The sequence below is a fragment of the Panthera pardus genome, unplaced genomic scaffold (assembly GCF_024362965.1).
Source record: "Panthera pardus isolate Hobbes unplaced genomic scaffold, ASM2436296v1 HiC_scaffold_21, whole genome shotgun sequence".
NCBI lineage: Eukaryota > Metazoa > Chordata > Mammalia > Carnivora > Felidae > Panthera > Panthera pardus.
In genome coordinates, this window is record NW_026526777.1 from 33,853,542 (window position 1) to 33,872,811 (window position 19,270).

The 19,270-nt window shown below is 39.6% G+C and overlaps 1 protein-coding gene across 5 annotated transcripts in view; it reads left to right on the plus strand.

Moving 5' to 3' along the window:
- Positions 1-16,012: 16,012 nt before the first annotated feature.
- Positions 16,013-19,270, plus strand: part of CR2 (complement C3d receptor 2) — a 34,308-nt gene continuing 31,050 nt past the window's right edge. For 3 of the 5 annotated variants that reach the window (XM_019429874.2, XM_019429848.2, XM_019429880.2), the window contains exon 1: positions 16,014-16,177. In XM_019429874.2, the coding sequence (XP_019285419.2) occupies positions 16,120-16,177 (58 nt within the window). In that variant the 5' untranslated portion in view covers positions 16,014-16,119. Of the gene's footprint in view, positions 16,178-19,270 lie in introns of all 5 variants that reach the window. The other 2 variants (XM_019429856.2, XM_019429895.2) reach the window with 2 other exon arrangements.

Below are 19,270 nucleotides of genomic sequence, written 5' to 3' on the forward strand. Positions count from 1 at the left end.
AACCTGAGAGATGAGTGGGAGTCGTCCAAAAGAGAGGTGGTGGTGGCAGTCATGGCAAAAGAGCTGGAAAAAGGTCAAGGGAAGACTTTATTCAAGGTTGACATCTCAGAGACTTGACAAGTTCAGGTGGTAATGCAGGCAATTCAGTAGTGTGGAGGGGAAGACCAGACCAAGAAGCCAGAGGATCCTGATCGTAAATCTTACAGATCATGTTAAGATAGTTGGGCTTTGCCTGAGGATAATGATCAATCGAGGGATTATAGATAATCAGGTAGAAGGGAAGAGTGAGATCGTGATAAAATCAGCCTGGCTGACCACCTAGACAAGGTTTCTCAAGGTTAATATTTGTGTCCCCACATTCCAAGGCCTAATTTTTGATTTCACAGTTTCAGAAGTGCGGCTCAGTAGGTTAAGCGTCCGACTTCAGCTCAGGTCACCATCTCATGGTTCATGAGCCCCGCGTCGGAGTCTGTGCTGACAGCTCAGAGACTAGAGCCTGCTTCCGATTCCGTGTCTCCCTCTCTCTCCGCCTCTCCCCTGCTCACGCTCTGTCTCTGTCAAAATATGAATAAATGAAAAATTAAGTCATGATCTTGCGGTTTGTGAGTTAGAGCCCTGCTTCGGGATGTCTAGCAGAGCCTGCTTTGGATTCTCTGTCTCCCTCGCCCTCTGCCCCTGCCCCACTCACGCACGCACTCGCTCTTTCAAAAAAAAAAAATAAATAAAACATTTAAAAAGTATTTCAAACACACAGAAAAAAAATAGAATAATAAGCAACTATGAATCCAATACCAAACTTTGCCAAATCTTACCATTTTGTAAATCTTCAGATTTTCTGTAAAATGAAAGATATGAATTTAAGTGCTCTATAAGCCATGGTCGCTTCCAATCTCTGTCCTCTGCATGGAGGTGACTACTATCCCCAAAGTGGTAGTCATTATTTCTCTGCACGTTTTATCCTTTTAGCAAAAGTGCATGCATTTTTAAATGAATATAAAAACAGTAGTTTTATATATTCATACTTTTTACATAAATGGCTTCATCCTGCATGTAGTAGGCAGTTTTTCATCTTTGCTGAAGAGTATGCTTTTGAGAGTTATTCATGAAGATACTTGTAGTTTTAGTTCAACAATTTTCACTGATGTATAAATTACATAAATTTGTATAAATGTAGCTCTCGTGCTACAGTTTCTTTGGGATATATACCTAGAAGTGGAATTGTTTGGTCCACAAGTATATGCACCCTTAACTTTACTAAATGTGACAAGTGTTCTCCATAGAAGCTCTAACTTAATTTCCAGCAGCAGGGCATGAAATTTCCCTTGTGTCACATCTTTATCAACACTTGGCATTGGTGCCGATATCAACTTTCAAACTTCTGCCGATTTAATAGGTACGAAATAATATTGGCATTAATTTGTAATTTTTCAATTACTGGTGAGCGTCTTGTCGTGAATTTATTGGCCACGCAGTTTTCAAGGAAATAAGAGTCATGACATATTGGAGCCAGCAGCAGAGAAAAGTGTATTACGTGCTTCAGGGAAAATATCTCAACTGTGATTATCGGTGGAAATGCAAAACTGAATACTCATTTGATAATGAATTATGACACATTACATGGAAGTATAGGAGAGATACGTGAAAAGTATACTGACATGTAAAAGCCAAAAGTGGAAAAATGTATGCAGTTAAATGGTTTAGGCAAGCAAAGGACTCGGATGGAACAATGGAAATTATTTTAAAAAAGGAATTCCTCAAGGTACCTGGGTGGCTCTGTCCGTTGAGTGTCCAACCCTTGATTTTGGCTCAGGTCATAATCCCAGGGTCATGGAGCCTGCTTGGGATTCTCTCTCTCTTCCTCTGCTCCTTTCCCTTGCTCATGTGCACTTGAGCACACACACACACACACTCTCTCTCTCTCACACACACACACACACACACACAAACAAACAAACAAATAAATAAAATAAAGGAAGGGATTCTTCTATATCATTGGCAAAAGAGATTGACTTTTCATAGTTTTTACAAACTTCCACATTTTACCTACCAGACAAATTCTGTCTCATGAGACTTAAGTGAAGAGACTGGGAGAATCATGACAAGATTCACTGACAGGTGGAATTGTAACAGTTGAAGAAACCAATGTTAAAGGTACAAGGAAAGAGTGATGCAATGTGGGAGGGATTCAGAATTAATACAGTGAGAGGGAGACATCAACAAATAACAACCACACCCTTTACTGAGGCCTAAAACAGAGCCTCTGAGTGAGTATGTAGTTTGCTCCATCCAACGCTAAAGGAAAGACTGATGTCCAAGCTAGGTTCCCAGCATCGGATTCTTTCTGCCTGGAGGGTACCTTGTTCTAGAGGCTATCACAAGGTGGTACAGAGAGTATCTAGGCTTGCAAAATCACCAGCCAAAAAAGCAGCAGAGGCTAGTAAAACTAAGGATTCCTAGAGGAAAAACTGCAGGTCTAATCACCTTGAGCAAGTTCAGATTTTATTACTCAGCCTACTTCTTAGGTAAAGTGTTTTGGAGAAGCCAAGTTTTAGATGTATGATTTACAACATACTGCGGAGTTAGTATCTGTAACTTGGGATGGCTGAAAACATCCAAGATGTTAAAGGATAAATGGTTTCTACTAGGACTGGAGAATATGTTTAGATGTAGTGGCTCATTAACATTTTCGTGCATTATTTAACCTCGATGAATACGCTGTTTTCTTTCCTTCCGAAGTAAGAAAGATTTTCTTTTCTTTCATTTGCCATATATCCCAGAACTAAAAATGGTCACTAATTATCACTTAAAATTATATGTTAGCTGGCAAGAATTTGTAGACTTTCTGGGAGATTTACAGTTTGGGGGATGATAGTCTAAACTGCTTATCTGCTGTCACTATGGGTTCTATGTATCTTTGCTCCATATTAAGTGGAATCAAAAATGAAATTGTATATATGTATGTGGTTCAGTATATTGACTGTCAATTGTCTTGTGAATTCCAAGTTGTAAACCCTTTATGAGCTTTGACCTTTTCATCTACTTGCTGTATTTGCAAATATTAGCTATCATTGATCGAACTTTTACCAAGTAGGTACAAAAATAGCATAATCCTAAATTATTTTCATGATTTAGGAGGTTTAAAAAGGGGTCTTTGGAAATGTTTATAAAATGAAGGTTTTGTTCCGTCGATTGTTGCTGTTGTTTGTTATCGCTTTGAGTTTAATTGCTTTCATTTTAATTTTCAAACCCTATGGACTCAAGTGAGCATACTGATTTGGAGCTTTTACAAATGTGTTAAAATTGCTTTAGGAAGTTTACCAACATTTTGTGTATTCCGTTATTTTTGTCACGAACAAATTAATTTTTTCACTGAGCCAATTATTTGTTATATTAATTACTAATTGTATAGCTTATAGATTGTGATAAAATTCAAAACCACTTTACTTGCTTACTCTTTGTCTTATTTCTGGTGTTGAGAATAATTCTTTCTAATTTTTCTTAATACGCAACCTGAACTCCAACTTAGGAAAATTTGCTTCCTCTTCGAATGCCGAATGCCCAGGTTTTTAAACAAAGCCCATGTTGTTCTTTTGTAAACCTGAATATATATTTTAGTCAACTGCTAATCATCTGTATCACTTGGCATTGTCTTCACTTCATCTTCAAACCCTCAGTAAAAATTTTTTAAAAAAATCCTTGATTGCTGAGAAAATTAGGGACCTTGATTTCTTTTTAGTGACATTATGTCTTAAGTGTTTGGAACTTAATTTAGTGCCATCAGAAAGTTAGTTGGCACAAGTTCTTTTCAAAGTGAACTCTAGGCAAGAACGATCAACGACAGGACTTCCTCCCATGTCGGGGACAAATAGAAATAAAGACAATGAGCCATGACTCATTCTGTGTCTTCTCGAAACCAAAGATCTTTGTTGACGTGAAAATTTGGATCAATCCCAAGTAAGAGACACAGAGGAATTATGAAGAAAAAGTGGAGAAGGTCTGCAAGGAGTGTGACTGGACACCCTCTTCCACTGCTTAGTAGTCCCTCATTGTCCTTCTTAATCGGGCCACCCTAGGAGGCAAAGGTAGGCCATAGATGACTGCAATCGGTCTCCATTCCCAGAGGCGTGGGCGGGGTGCACCTTTTGAGTATTCTGCACTTTGGAGGGCTGTGTCAGGTCTTTGCTTCAGTACCTACAAACACAAGATCCGCAATAGGTGAAATGCAGTAAATTCTGAGATGCAAATCTGTGACTTTTGCAGGAAGGTAGGGCCAAATGGTAGCAAAAGCCCTTCTGGCTCGTCTTTGAAAATGAGAGCAGAAATGGTGATGAAATGTCTGTCGGGATTTAGGTAGCCTGGAAAGCCCCTGTAATGTCTCTGTCCTCCAGCCTCCTGACCCACACCACATCATGAATTACCATCACTACTACCATCACTGAGCTGGTCTTAAGGTTCTAAAATGCAAGCTGACTTCTGACTCGTTTCCTGAAAAGGTCATTCGTTGACTGGTATTGTGTAACAGAACTTTCTTGAGGTAACTCACTGTTGAGTGCATTGGTTTTAAACTGACAGAAATGATCAAGTGGTTGGGGGGGGAGAAGAAATTGTCCTGGCCACGATCTAGACACTGATTCTATGGAATCTGATATTACATTAATCCTGCTTTCCAAAAGGAAAAGAATATTTCTCTTCATGTGACTCCTGAATGAACTTCTTTCACCATTGAGGGTCCAGCATTACATGCTCTGAAGCCAGTGTGGAAACCCCCCAAAAGGGAGGTTCCTCTTCTGCTTTTTAAATGAACTGACCAAAGTTTTTTTTCCAGGAAATCTCAAGGAATTGGTCTTTCTTTCTTTTCTTTCTTTCTTTCTTTCTTTCTTTCTTTCTTTCTTTCTTTCTTCTTTCCTGTGTGTGTGTGTGTGTGTGTGTGCATGTGCATGTGTGTGTGTGTTTAACATATGACTTTTTATTGCATTCAAGAGACCCACATTCCAAGTTGTGGAGTTATTTCCAGAGGACATACTGTAAGCCCCTGGGAAAGTGGACGGGGTAGTTGCTGGAACGTCAGTGATGTTCTGGTCTCAAGGCTGCCTGAGCCCATAGCACTATGAGAACAGAGCCCCATGATCTCCCAGGAGCCAGTTAGGAGACAAACCCACCGTAATTGCCCAGGAGTCCTCGAAACTGCACATTTTCCCTCCATGCTTTCACGTAAACACCAGATGTCTGTTTGGTCTATGTCTAGAGGCCTCTGTGTTTTCCTCCCATGCTTTAACATTCTTTGATGTTTATACCTGGAGGACGTGAAATAAAGACATGTGCAATTTGCTGCTGCTGCTGTTTGCTGGCAGCCCTGAGAACTTTTTCCTCAGTGCGCGGCTACACCCAGTAATGTTACTTTAATAGATGGTAGAAACATTGCAGCTGTTTTTAAATTCCATATTAATGCCATGACAGGATTAGTGTCATGACAGCTTTTTAAAAAAATACTATTTGACTTGGGAAAAATTAAATCTCATGGAGAATAACTTTCTTCTCTTGTGCCCTTCTCTGGGTGCTCCCCGACTATGCCCATAGACCCACTGTTCTTATGTGTTCCTGGCAATACCCCAAGACGTTCAGGTCCCAGGCACCGTCACCACTGAAAACCACAATGTGTAGATGTGTTAGACCCATTTGTATGATGGCAGTTGCTCAGTGCTGGTGCAAGGAGCTCATCTACAACCTGAAGTCCAAGGTTAACCTTAGCACGAATATATATATATATATATATATATATATATATATATATATATATATTTTTTTTTTTTTTTTTTATTTATATATTTATATATATTTATATATATATATATATATTTTTTTTTGTAAGAAAGGGGGATTAGACAGAAATCGTTTAGGATGATTTGATATCAATCTCCTTCCTAATTCACCAGAAGCTAGGAAGTTCCAAAACTGATCGTGGTCATAGACAGTATCTTTTGGTAAGTCACAGGCTGGGAAGCGTTTTGCTAGGGACTTCTGGGTTGGTTCATTCAACAAACTTAGCTGTCTTCTTGATCTCTCTGCAGTAATGACCCCAACATTTCCACTATTCACCATTATTTTTAGTTTTATCCTTTATTTTTGATCACTGTCATTATTTGTCCAGTTAATTGGACTTTTTCAAGAACACGACTTGTCTCTTACTTGTTTTCTATTTGATTGATTTTAATTCTTACTTTTAGAATCACCTTCATTCTCCTTTCTTTGGATTTCTTTTCCTAACTTCTTGAAACAGATGTTTTTCAGACTTCCTTTTTTTCCCCCCGGAGAACTGTTTGTCAATTTTTATTTTTATTTTTTTGATATAATTTGTTTCCAAATTGTCTTACATACCACACTCAATGCTTATCCCAACAAATGCCCTCCTCAATGCCTATCACCCATTTTTCCCTCTCCCCCACCCCACCATCTACCCTCAGTTTGTTCTCTGTATATAAGAGTCTCTTGTGGTTTCCCTCCTTCCCTCTCTGTCTGTAACTACTTTTTTCCCTCTCCTTCCCTTCCCCCATGGCCTTCTGTTAAGTTTCTTAAGATCCACATATGAGTGAAAACATACGATATCTGTCCTTTTCTGACTGACTTATTTCACTCAGCATTTTTTCAGTATCCGTGTAAAACTTTGAACTTCCTTCTAGAACCTGCATTAGCTGAATCCCACAAATTTTAATGTGATATACCCCTATGGTTCACTTTGAAATACATACAAATACATGTTAATTTCTACTGTGATTTTTCTCTACTGCATGTATTACTTAAAATGTCTACCTTAATTTTCAAACATACAGATTTTTAAAATTACTTGTCTTTTAGTTATAGATTTTAGGCTTAAGATATGGAGGTCAGAAAACATACACTTTGTGATTTCAATCTTTGAAGTTGTTTTCCTAAATTTTTAAAATTGTTATTTTTAATAAAGAATAGTTGACATACAATAGTATATTAGTTTCAGATGTACAACATAGACCACAATAGCCCCCTCTGTGTTACCCAGCTTAATTAAAAAATTTTAGGTCAAGTTGCCTACTCAGTGCACTTCCCTACAAAGCTTAGTCTCCTGATTGTAGTAAAACTTGATGCTTGCCCTCAATACAACCTGCCATATATGTATGCCTATAACTCACTGCCCCAGTTTCAATTTTTTTGAGATTTTATATTGGTCGCGTTGGCAAAAATTTCTACGTATTCTGGGTTTTATTTATTATAAACAATCAGAAAATGTTTCCATTGCATACTAATGTCTTAAGTGCAGTACAGGGGGATTACCATATGTAGAATCCCCAGCCCCCCATGGGATTCATGTATTTATTTATTCAACAGATTTCTATTGAGTGTCCATTAACCATGTGCCAGGTAATGTTCTTGGAACTAGGGGTTTTGTCACAAAAAAATAAATACACATAGACGAAATTCTGCCTTCGTGGGTCTTAGGTTATAGACACAGATAAACAAAATCAATGTAAAATATATAAAGTGTTCAATAGAGTTAAGTACTAAGGAGAAAAAAAATAGATCAAAGGGAATATAAATAGAAAGGTAGGTAAAAATGTGAGATAGACCATCCAGGGAAGACCAAACTAAGAAGGTATCTTTGAATAAAGGTTAAAAAGAAAAGGGCAGCTGGCCATCGGCATATTGTGAGATAATAGAAAATATAAGCATTGGTCTCTGTCCCCAGTTCCTGGCACAGAGCCCCTAAACTCTTGTAATTTCCTAAGTGATAAGAACCTTAGGAACATATTTCATTCTAATGAGGCTACTGTGAATGAGCTCCTCCTGGATGGCTCCTGGGCAGGAGCTGGTCACCACAAAGACCAACCTATGCTTAGAAGCTTGGGATTTTCAGCTCTCTGCCCTTCTCTAGAGACGGGAGTGGGACTGGAAATGAAGTTAATAATTGATCATGCCTGTGTGAAGAAGCCTCCATAGAATCTCAACAAGTTCAGGGTTTGGAGAGTTTCCAGGTGGGAGAACACATCCACACTGGAGGGAGGGTGATGCACCCCAACTCCACAGGGACAGAAGCTAGTGTGCTCAGGACCCTCCCAGACTTTATCCTATGCGTTTTTTCATCTGGCTGTTCATCTGTATCCTGTATCTTTCCCTACAATAAACTGGTAAACATAAGTGTTTCCTGGAGTTCTCTGAGCCACTCTAGCAAATTACTGGAACCTGAGGAAGGGTTCATTGGAACCTCTGATCTATAGCTGGTCAGTCAGAAGCACAGATGATAAAGTGAGCTTGCGTGCAACTGGCATCTGGAGCGGGGGTGGGGGATGGTAGTCTTATGGAACTCAGCCCTTAACCTGTGAGTTCTGATGCTATGTGTAGATAGACCGTGTCAGAATTGAGTTAAGTTACAGGATACCTTGCTGGTTAAAGGTAGGATATCTTGCTGGTGTTGGGACTTGCTTGTTGTTATAGGGAAAACCCTACAAACATTCAGGGACCAAAAGTAAAGTGTCCCACGTAAAAATAAAGGAGACACACAGGGAAGAGACACACGTGGGGAAGAGCTGGGATTTTCCCTACATAGGGAGTTTCTTCTTTATAGGTATTTGGGAGAAGAACCACTGGGTAGAGGAAACAAGACACTGAGGTCTAAGGACCTCAGTCAGAACATGATGCCTACATTTTAGAATAGCAGAAGCCTTTGCCATCAGAGCACAGGAAGGAAAGGGAAAGCAGCAGATGACTCAGAGAGGTTAAAGACAGCCATATCACATGAGACCTTGTAGGTCAAAGTTACAACATTAGTTTTTACTTTGAATGAGATAGAAAATTAGTGGACAGTTTGGGGCAAAAAGAAGTGATTTTTTTTTTCTGACAAAGATTTACAGAGGATCACTGCAAGATACGAGACACTGAGCACATTTAACCTGCTGAGAACTTGGGTTTTGGTCTTGGTGAAAGGTGTTTATCTCCAAAAGAATATAGTTTGAAGAGTCAAGAACAAGTACAAGAATATACCAAATGTTTTGTGGATTTACCTGTAAAATAAGGAAAATGATACAAGTGCAAGAAAATATGGATGAATTATTTTATTTGTTTATTTTTTGGATGAAATACCTTACAACCGGGGTAAAGGCTTTCTCACTATGGATCATAATCCAGATACAATTTAAAAACAATAGATCAATGTGACTACATTAGATAATGTTTACAAGGCAGAAAAGCCACAAACACATGATATTTGCACACCTGTGCGAAGGGAAAAAACAGAAAGCTGGATAATGTCTAGGGTTGGCAAGAATACAGAGGCAAAATGTCCCTGATTCACTGTTGCTAGAAGTATAGAATGATGCAGAGGATACAATCTGGTATTATTCTATTGAATAACACACATACTCTACAACCCAGTAATTCTGCTCCTAGGTAAATTTCTCAAAGAAATTATTTTATAATTCCATATAGTAAATATACAAGGACATTCATGATAGCATTGTAATGGCAAAGAGTTTAAAACAATCTAGGTTATGTCTCTTGAGGCAAGGGAAACAAAAGCAAAAATAAATGATTGTAACTTCATCAAAATGAAAAGCTTCTGCACAGCAAAGGAACCAATCAACAAAACTAAAAGGCAACTGACAGAATAGGAGAAGATATTTGCAAATGATATATCTGATAAAGGATTAGTATCCAACATGTATAAAGAACTTATAAAACTCAGCACCCCAAAAAATGAATAATCTAGTTAAAAAATGGACAGAAGACACGAATAGACAATTTTCCAAAGAAGACATACAGATGGCCAACAGATACATGAGAAGATGCTCAACATCACTCATCATCAGGGAAATCCAAATCAAGACTACAATGAGATATCACCTCACACCACTCAGAATGGCTAAAATTAACAACACAGGACACAATAGGTGCTGGCAAGAATGCAGAGAAAGGGAAACACTCTTACACTGTTGGTGGGAATGCAAACTGGTGTAGTCACTCTGGAAGACAGTATGGAGGTTCCTCAAAAAGTTAAAAATAGAACTACCTTACAACCTAGCAATTGCATTACTAGGTATTTACCCAAACGATACAAAAACACTGATCCGAAGGGATACATGCACCCCAGTGTTTATAGCAACACTATAGCCAACTATACTATAGCAACAATAGCCAAATTAGGGAAAGAGCCCAAGTGTCCATTGATTGAAGAATGGATAAAGAAGATGTGGTATATATAGAGAATGGAGTACTACCCAACCATAAAAAGAATGAAATCTTGTCATTTGCAATGACATGGATGGAGCTACAGAGCATTATACTAAGTGAAATAGTTTATTTTTGCTTTTGCTTCCCTTGCCTCAAGAGACATAATCCAGATTGTTTTAAACTCTTTGCTATTACAATGCTATCATTCATGTCCTTGTATATTTACTATATGGAATTATAAAATAATTACATATATAATATTATAATATATAATTATATATAATATATAATATAATTATACATACAATTTTTATATAATATAAATTATTATTATAAATTATTATTTATAATTTAGGCTCAGGTTATGATCTCACAGTTCGTGGGATTGAGCCCTGATAATTTTAATTTTTAAAAATTTAAAAAAATAAAATTATTCAAACATTAAAACAAAGAGGAAAAAGCTAAAATGAAATCCAAAGAGAACAAATAAATTTACCTGTAAAACATAACCACACTGAAGTCAGCGGAGATGATGTGTGATAATTAATCTAAGTAACTTTTGAACAGAGCAATGTTATTTTTATGCTCCCAGGCTAAAAAAAAAAAAGACAAAAGTCTTAAAAACTAGTAGGTTTGCTTTCCACCATGGTATTGGATTACAATTCCAAAACTTTCTGTGTATTCTAGGACTGAACAAACAAGTTAATACATGGTGGATAGGAGTACTAGGTACCATGCTGTTGAAGAAAGGAAGTACAAATATGGAAAAAGTAAACATTAAAATGACATCTATAGGGCGCCTGGGTGGCTTGGTCGGTTAAGCGTCCGACTTCGGCTCAGGTCATGATCTCACGGTCCGTGAGTTCGAGCCCCGCGTCGGGCTCTGTGCTGACAGCTCAGAGCCTGGAGCCTGTTTCAGATTCTGTGTCTCCCTCTCTCTCTGCCCCTCCCCTGTTTATGCTCTGTCTCTCTCTGTCTCAAAAATAAATAAATGTTAAAAAAAAATTAAAAAAAAGTAAATAAAATGACATCTATGGTATTGGATTTGAATTTGAAGAACTGATATGAATTCATGACTTAGATATAAAAATAGATTGGAATAGATTTAAATAGATATAGGAATATATATACATACATATATTTCCTACACTGCCTTCTGAAAGGGTATAGATGCAGTGATACTCCAATAGCAGTGAACATACTTAGCAACCAGATCTTGGCTTTCAAATACTGTGCTCTGCTCAAAAGAACCAACATTCTTACAAGAAATGGTAGATTTCAATGTTGTGTCTGGAAAAATACAAGTTGAGACTGGAACAACTTGTTTGGACAACCTAGAAGAAATGCATAAATTCTGAAAAACATATAACCCACCAGGACTGAATCTGAACAGACCAATTACTAGTGAAAAAATTGAATCAGTAATCACAAACCTCCCCACAAACAAAAGTCCAGACTAGATGGCTTCACTGGTGAATACTGCTAAACATTTAAAGAAGAATTAATATCAATCATTTTCAAAGTCTTTCAAAGAAATAAAAGAGAAGGGAATACTTCCAAACTCATTTTATAAGGCCAGCATTACCCTCAGACCAAAACTAGACAAAGACACTACAAGAAAAGAACACTACAGAACATTACATCATCAACATAGATGTAAAAATCCTCAACAAAGTATTGGTAAATTGAATTCAACAATACATTGAAAGGATCATACACCATGATTAAGAGGTATTTGTCCTAAGGATGCCAGGATGGTTAAACATCCATAAATCGATCAATGTGATACACCATATGAACAAAATAGAGAGTAAAAATCATATGATTTTTAAAGATGCAGAAAAAAATGCATAGATGCAGAAAAAACATTGTCAAAATCCAACATTTGACAGAAATTCATGATAAAAACTCAACACACTGGGTACAGAGAAATGTACCTCAACATAACAAAGGCCATATATGACAAGCCCACAGCTAACATCATACTCGGTGGTGAAAAGCTGAAAGCTTTACCTTTAAGATCAAGAACAAAACAAGAAGGCCCACTCTTGCCATTTTATTCAAGATGGTACTGGAAGGCCTAGCCAGAGTAATTAGTATAGAAAAACAGGTAAAAGCCATCCAAATCAGAAAGGAGGAAGTAAAATTATCTCCATTTGCAGATGACATGATATTATATATAGAAAACCCTAAAGGGGCACGTGAGTGCTCAGTCAGTTAAGCATCTGACTTTGGCTCAGGTCATGATCTCGCAGTTCATGAGTTTGAGCCTTGTGTTGGGCTCTGTGCTGACAGCTCAGAGCCTGGAGCCTATTTCAGATTCTGTGTCTCTTTCAGTCTCTCTGTCCCTCCCCCACTCACACTCTGTCTCTCTCTGTCTCTCTCAAAAATAAACATTAAAAAAATTTTTAAATAAAAGAAAACCCTAAAGACTCCATAAAAAAATTGTTTGAACTAATTCAAACAATTTGAATTCAGTAAATTTCAGGATTCAAAATCAATATACAAAAATCTGTTGCATTTCTATACACTAACAACAAACTATCAGAAAGAGAAATTAAGAAAACAATCCCATTTACAACTGCATCAAAAAGAATAAAATGCCTAGGAATACATTTAATCAGGGAGGTGAAAGATCTCCACACTGAAAACTATAAGACATTGATGAAAGAAATTGAAGATGACACTAATAAATGAAAAGATATTCCATACTCATGAATTGGAAGAATTGATATTATTATAAAGGCCATGCTACTCAAAGAGATTTTTGGATCCAATGCAATTCCTATCAAAATTCCAATGGCACTTTTCACATAAACAGGGAAAACATTCCTAGAATTTGTAAGGAACCCCAAAGACCCCGAATAACCAAAGCAGTCTTGAGGAAAAAAATGAAGCTGGAGGCATCACACTTCCTGATCTCAAACTATATTACAAAGCCATAAAAATCAAAACTGTATGGCATTTGCATGAAATCAGGTACATAGTTCAATGGAATAGTTTAGAGTACTTAGAAATATGCTCAAACATATGTGGTTAATTGATTTATGACAAGAGAGCCAAAAATATACAATTGAAAAAGCATAATGTCTTCAGTAAATAGTGTTGATAAAACTGGACAGCCACATGCAAAAGAATGAAACTGGACCACTCTCTTACACCATACACAAAAATCCACTCAAAACGGATTAAAGACTTGAACATAAGACCTGAAACCATAAAACTCCTAAAAGAAAACATAGGGGGTAAACTCCTTGACATTGGTCTTAGCAATGACTTTTTAATTTGACCCCCAAAGCAAGGGCAACATAAGAAAAAATAAATGTGACTACATCAGACTAAAAAGCATCTGCACAGCCACCATGAGAAGATACTCAATATCAATAAATGCAAATCAAAACCACAATGAGCTATCACCTCATACCTGTTAGAATCGCCATCATCAAAAACAGAAGAGGTAAGGGTTGGTGAGGGTGTGGAGAAAAGGGAACCCTCAGGCACTTTTAGTGGGAATATGAATTGTTGCAGCAACTATGGAAACCAGTACAGTAGTTCCTCAAAAAATTACAAATAGAACTATCATATGATCCAGCAATTCCATTTGTGAGTATATATCCAAAGGGGAAAAGAAATCACTGTCTTAATGAGATAGATGGACAGATAAAGAAAATGTGAGATACACACACACACACACACACACACACACGTAGTGGAATATTATTTAGCCATAAAAGAGAATAAAATCTTGGATAGACTTTGAGGGCATTATGCTAAGTGAAATAAGTTATACAGAGAAAGACAAATACTACATGACCTAACCTATATGTGAAATCTGAAAAAAATTGACCTTGTAGAAATAGAGAACAGATTGGTGATTGCCAGATGTGACACAGGTGGGGAGTGGGGAAAATGCGTGAAGGTGGTCAAAAGGCACCAACTTCCTGTTAGGTGATAAATAAATTCTGGGGATGTAATGTACAGCATAGTGACTATAGTTAACAATACCGTATTGTGCATTTATTTTAAATGAATAGACCTTAAAAGTTCTTAATATGAGAAGAACAATTGTAACTACGGTAGTTAACTAAGCTTACTGTGGTAATCATTATCAAATCGTTACATTGTATACCTTAACTACTATGTCAATTATATCTTAATAAAACTGGAGAACAAAATGGAAAGAATAAAAATATCAGTTACCACTGTAAAAAAAAACTGTTAATCTCGTCCCAAAACACCCTTACCGAAAGACTCAGAATAATGTTTGACTATATCTCTGAGCATCCTACAGCCCAGACAAGTTGACACATGAAATTAACCATCGCACTATCCAATAGGATACTGTGGAAATAACATAGAGTGACTTCTGAGAACAGATTATAAAAGACATTGTGGCATCTGCCCTTCTCTCTTTTTCTGGGAGAAGCCAACTGCCATGTCACAAGGAGACTCAAATAGTCCTATGGTGAGGTCCACATGTTGGGACTGTGAGGCCTGCAGCCAACAGCCATGAGTGAGCCCTCTGAGACCTGGATCCTCCAGGGCAAGTCCAGCCTTCAGGTAACCAGTTCTGGCTGATGTTTGGACTATAGCCTCAAGACAAGCCTGAGCCAGAACTGCCTAGCTAAGCTGTTCTTGGATTCCTGACACACAGAAACTGTGTGAGATACTAAATTCTTATCCTTGCTTTAAACCAGTGAGCGTAGGGTAATCTGTTACTGTGCAATAGCTAACCAACATAAAAATCGTTCTACAAAAATACTTGCTGTGTACTCTTCAAAAACATCAAGGTCATGAGAGACATAAAAAGGGCCAAGGATCTTTTGCAGATAAATGAGGGGAAATAAAAGACATAACCCGCTAATGTAATGTGTGAACCTTGAATGATTCTGGACCGGAAAAATGAAAGGGTGAGAGAGAGAGATTGCAATAATAAAGATTACTGAGATGAGTGGAGAAATTTGAGTATAGCCTGTTGCTTAGATATTTCAATGTTTATTTCCTGTTTTTGTGCATTTACTTAGTTATGCAAGAGAATGTCCTTGTTTTTAGGAAAAACGCACACCAAGTATTTATAGCAGGGGGTATCATACCTTCACCTTACTTCAACTCCAAAGTAACAATTCTATAATTATAGAATCATATGTATGTATGTGTGCACACATCTAGATCGATCTCTATATAATTATACCTATATGTCATCTGTCTATAGAAGGAATAATAAAGAAAATAATAGTGCCATGTTAACAGTGGATAATCTGGACGACGGGTATATGGGAATTCGTTGTACTGTTCTCAAAACTTTCTGTAGAAATTGCTTCAAAATAAAAAGGGCCAAAGAGCAGAGGGGACTGCTGTTTGTAACTTTCCTTTCTAAGTAAACTATTTCTTTAAACAGAGGATTTGAAACATTAATAGCTTTTGAAAATATTTTAGTGGAGTCAAACCAGAATTTTGGGATAGGATGGGATGGGATGGGATGGGATGGGATGGGATGGGATGGGATGGGATGGAGCATTGTAGATTAGCAAGGGTGAGTCCTAGTTTGTGAAACGTGTTTCATTTCTCCAAAAAAGACGAAGTGGACGCATCGTTGCACGGTAGAAAAGGTTGGAAAGCCACAACGCTGAGGGCTAGAGCCTGAGCCAAAGACCGGGTCACAGTTGCTCCGCCCCTCTGCCCCCCTGACCCCCGTCGCCCCCTCAGCGGACGCCTCGCAGCCTGGGCCAACCTAACAGGCGCCGGCGTCCCGCCCCAGGCAGCCTGCAGGTGTGCGCGCAAAGCTAGCACGTGGTGCCAGGCTCTATTTAAGGACCCCCCCGTCCCTCCCTTGTCGCCGTCTGTTGCTTCAGCCGCGTTTTCTCGGAGCTGCCGCAGGCTCGAGCGTCTCGGAACGCATCCCGCCGCTGGGGCTGCCGCCGGGGCATGGGCGCTGCGGGCCTGTTCTGCGTCGTCTTGGCACTCGTCGCGCCGGGGGTCCTCGGTGAGCTGGGAGGGGGAGCACGGAGGTAGGGACACGTCTGGGGCAGGGACGCCTCTGTGCGGCGATGCAAAACGGAGTAAGTGAGAAGGTGGGGTCAGGGCCGGACGCTTGACTGCCTCCCGCTCGCTCTGGGGGACCCCTAGGATCTCCTGGTCCTGAATGTGCTCGCTGGCTCCTCCCGGGGCTGGGATCGCTCGCTCTGCGCTGTCTGGGCTCCCGGGCCCCGGGGACTCAGCTGATGCTCCTCGCACTCGCCCGAGGTCTGCAAGCGCTCATAACGCTGGCCACGTAACCAAACCCTACGGGGGCCGGGCCGGGTGTGCGAAGACCTCCCGCTGCGGGCTTGGTTCTCCCACCGTCTGCACTTTGATGCGACGCCGGTAAAGAGATCCTAAATGACAAACACCTAGAGCTATTGGAGGAAACTTGGTATGTGAATTAAAACTACAGCCTTCGTGTTATTTACCTCCTGCAATGGCAAGCGCCCCAGAAGGTCTCCTTCTACGTTGATGCTAACTCCCCCCACCCGCGATTGGCTTCATTTTAGAGAAGCACAGCAGTTTGTTAAGACTAGAATCTCGTGGCTACAACGTGGGTCTAACTGTGTAATTGTCTCCAGGGTAGAGTGAAATCTTAGTTAAAAGTTTACTATCTGCACATTCCAATAACTGGGTGACTTTTGGCAAGTCTTTTAGCTCCCTGACCCTCAGTTTCCTCATCTGTGAAATGAAGCTAGTGCGGTAAGCTGCCCTACCACCTTACAGCGCTGCCCTGAGTGTGAGATGAAATTAGGCAAATGAAGGTCAGGCGTTACTTGTTACTACTAAATACCAGTCCTGAGATTACTGTATAGATCCGGTTTTATGGAGCCAGCATCTACGCATAATCCGCACCCCCCCCCCCCCCCGCCTTGCTAAGGCATCCTGCATGCAATCAATGGTTCTGTTACAGCTTACTTTGCTTCCTGACATTCTGCTTTCTCCAGGCCCTCAGTTGGACATTTCCCCCAGACCAACATCTTCATCACTCTTTCCCTCGCATGAACTCCCTTGGAACAAGTGCACGTTCACAACTTTCTCTAACACCTCTGCATGGCACGGTTCCAGACCTGACTTCTCACTGACGCTCTGTTCCTGTTACTAAATTTTGCAGAGGATATTATCCATTGAAAATCAGGTTCTAGGGGCGCCTGGGTGGCTCAGTCGGTTAAGCGTCCGACTTCAGCTCAGGTCACGATCTCACGGTCCGTGAGTTCGAGCCCCGCGTCGGGCTCTGGGCTGATGGCTCAGAGCCTGGAGCATGCTTCCGATTCTGTGTCTCCTTCTCTCTCTGCCCCTGCCCTGTTCATGCTCTGTCTCTCTCTGTCTCAAAAATAAATAAATGTTAAAAAAAAAAATTAAAAAAAAAAAAAAAAAAGGAAAAGAAAATCAGGTTCTACACCGGCCCTGCCAGTTCAGCGCCCCTTCCAAGTATGCCTGAGAGTTCCCCGCACCCCCCCCCCCCCCCCCCCCCCCCGTCCCAGCCCAGTACCAGCGTGCCACCGTCCTCTCTGGCCACTTAACTGCAGACTCATGAACGACCAGGCCTCCCTGCCTGCTTCCAGCTAATGTGCTTCCGTTGTTTGTCTTTGCACCCACACACCAATATTCTAATCCTGAGCATATGATTGATTACCTGTGTAACAGCCTCTTCTCTTACCAGTCACTCTGATACCCGCCTTTAACTTACCAGTGGTGACCACCAACATTTTAACATATCTTATCTAGATCTAGATCTAGATCTAGATATGTTTTTTCATTACTCCACTCTGTTGCTCAAAAATGTAAGAGGGCTTCCCACTGCCTGTGGGATTAAAAAAAAAAAAAAAAAAAATCTAATGCCTCAGCCTTTCAAGCTTTTTGTCATTGGATCTCATCTAAACATGCCCCTCCTGACTCCCCATCGCTTCTGCTGTTCATCCTATTGCCTGACTGTCCCCTCCCCCCTGCCACCACCACCACAGTCCTTTGCTGGTGCTGTGCCCACACATCCCTTCTGACTTTTGCTTCTACTGTGTACATCCCGCAGAGCGTTCCTTAGCTCATGGCCAGTTCTTGACCTTGAGCATTCTTAAGAAACTCTTGAGGTACCTTTTGCAAAATTTAGTGATTTTTCCAGTTTTGTTGAGAAATAATTGACATACACCACTGTATAAGTTTAAGCCATGATGGCTTCATTTACAGATACTGGAAACGATTACCACCATAGGTTTAGTTAACATGCATCATCTCATTGAGATACAATAAAAGGGAAACGAAAAGTTCTCCTTGTGATGAGAATGCTTGGGATCTATTCTCTTAACTTTCCTATGTATCCTACAGCAGCATCCGCTAGAATCACCATGTTGAGCATTATCTCCTAGTACTTATTTACCTTATAACTAGAAGTTTGCACCTTTTGACCACCTTCTTACAATTTGCCCTCCCCCAGTCCCGCCTCTGGTAGCCGCCAACCTGATCTCTTTCTCTACGAATATGGTGTGGCTCTTTGGATTTTGTTTGTTGTTTGTTTTCAGAGTCCACATATAAGTGAGATCATACAGTATTTGTCTTTCTCTGTCTAACTTACTTCACTTACATAATGACTTCAAGGTCCATCCATGTTATCACAAATGGTAGGATTCTGGCATTTTTAATGGCTGAATAATATTGTATTGTGTATATATATATCACAACTTCTCAATCTGTTCATTTATTGATGGACACTTCGGTGGTTTCCATGTCTTGGCTATTGTAAATAATGCTACAGTGAACATGGGGGTGCAGATCTTTCTGAGTGTGTGTTTTCATTTCCTTTCGATATATTCCCAAAGGTGGAATTGCTGGCTTATATGGTAGTTCCATTTTTAATTTTTTGAGGAATTGAAGTGCCTTTTAAAAATTCAGGTTCCTGGGTTCCATCTCATTCTTCAGAGATTCATAGGTTTGGGGTGTGGCCCAGGAAGCTGAGTTTAACAAGTACTCTGGAAGATTCTGAAGCAAGTGTCTATAGGGTGCACTGCTATGAGCAAAGTCATAAGGGAAGTGAATTCCCTTCTTAGAGTGTTTTCCCGCT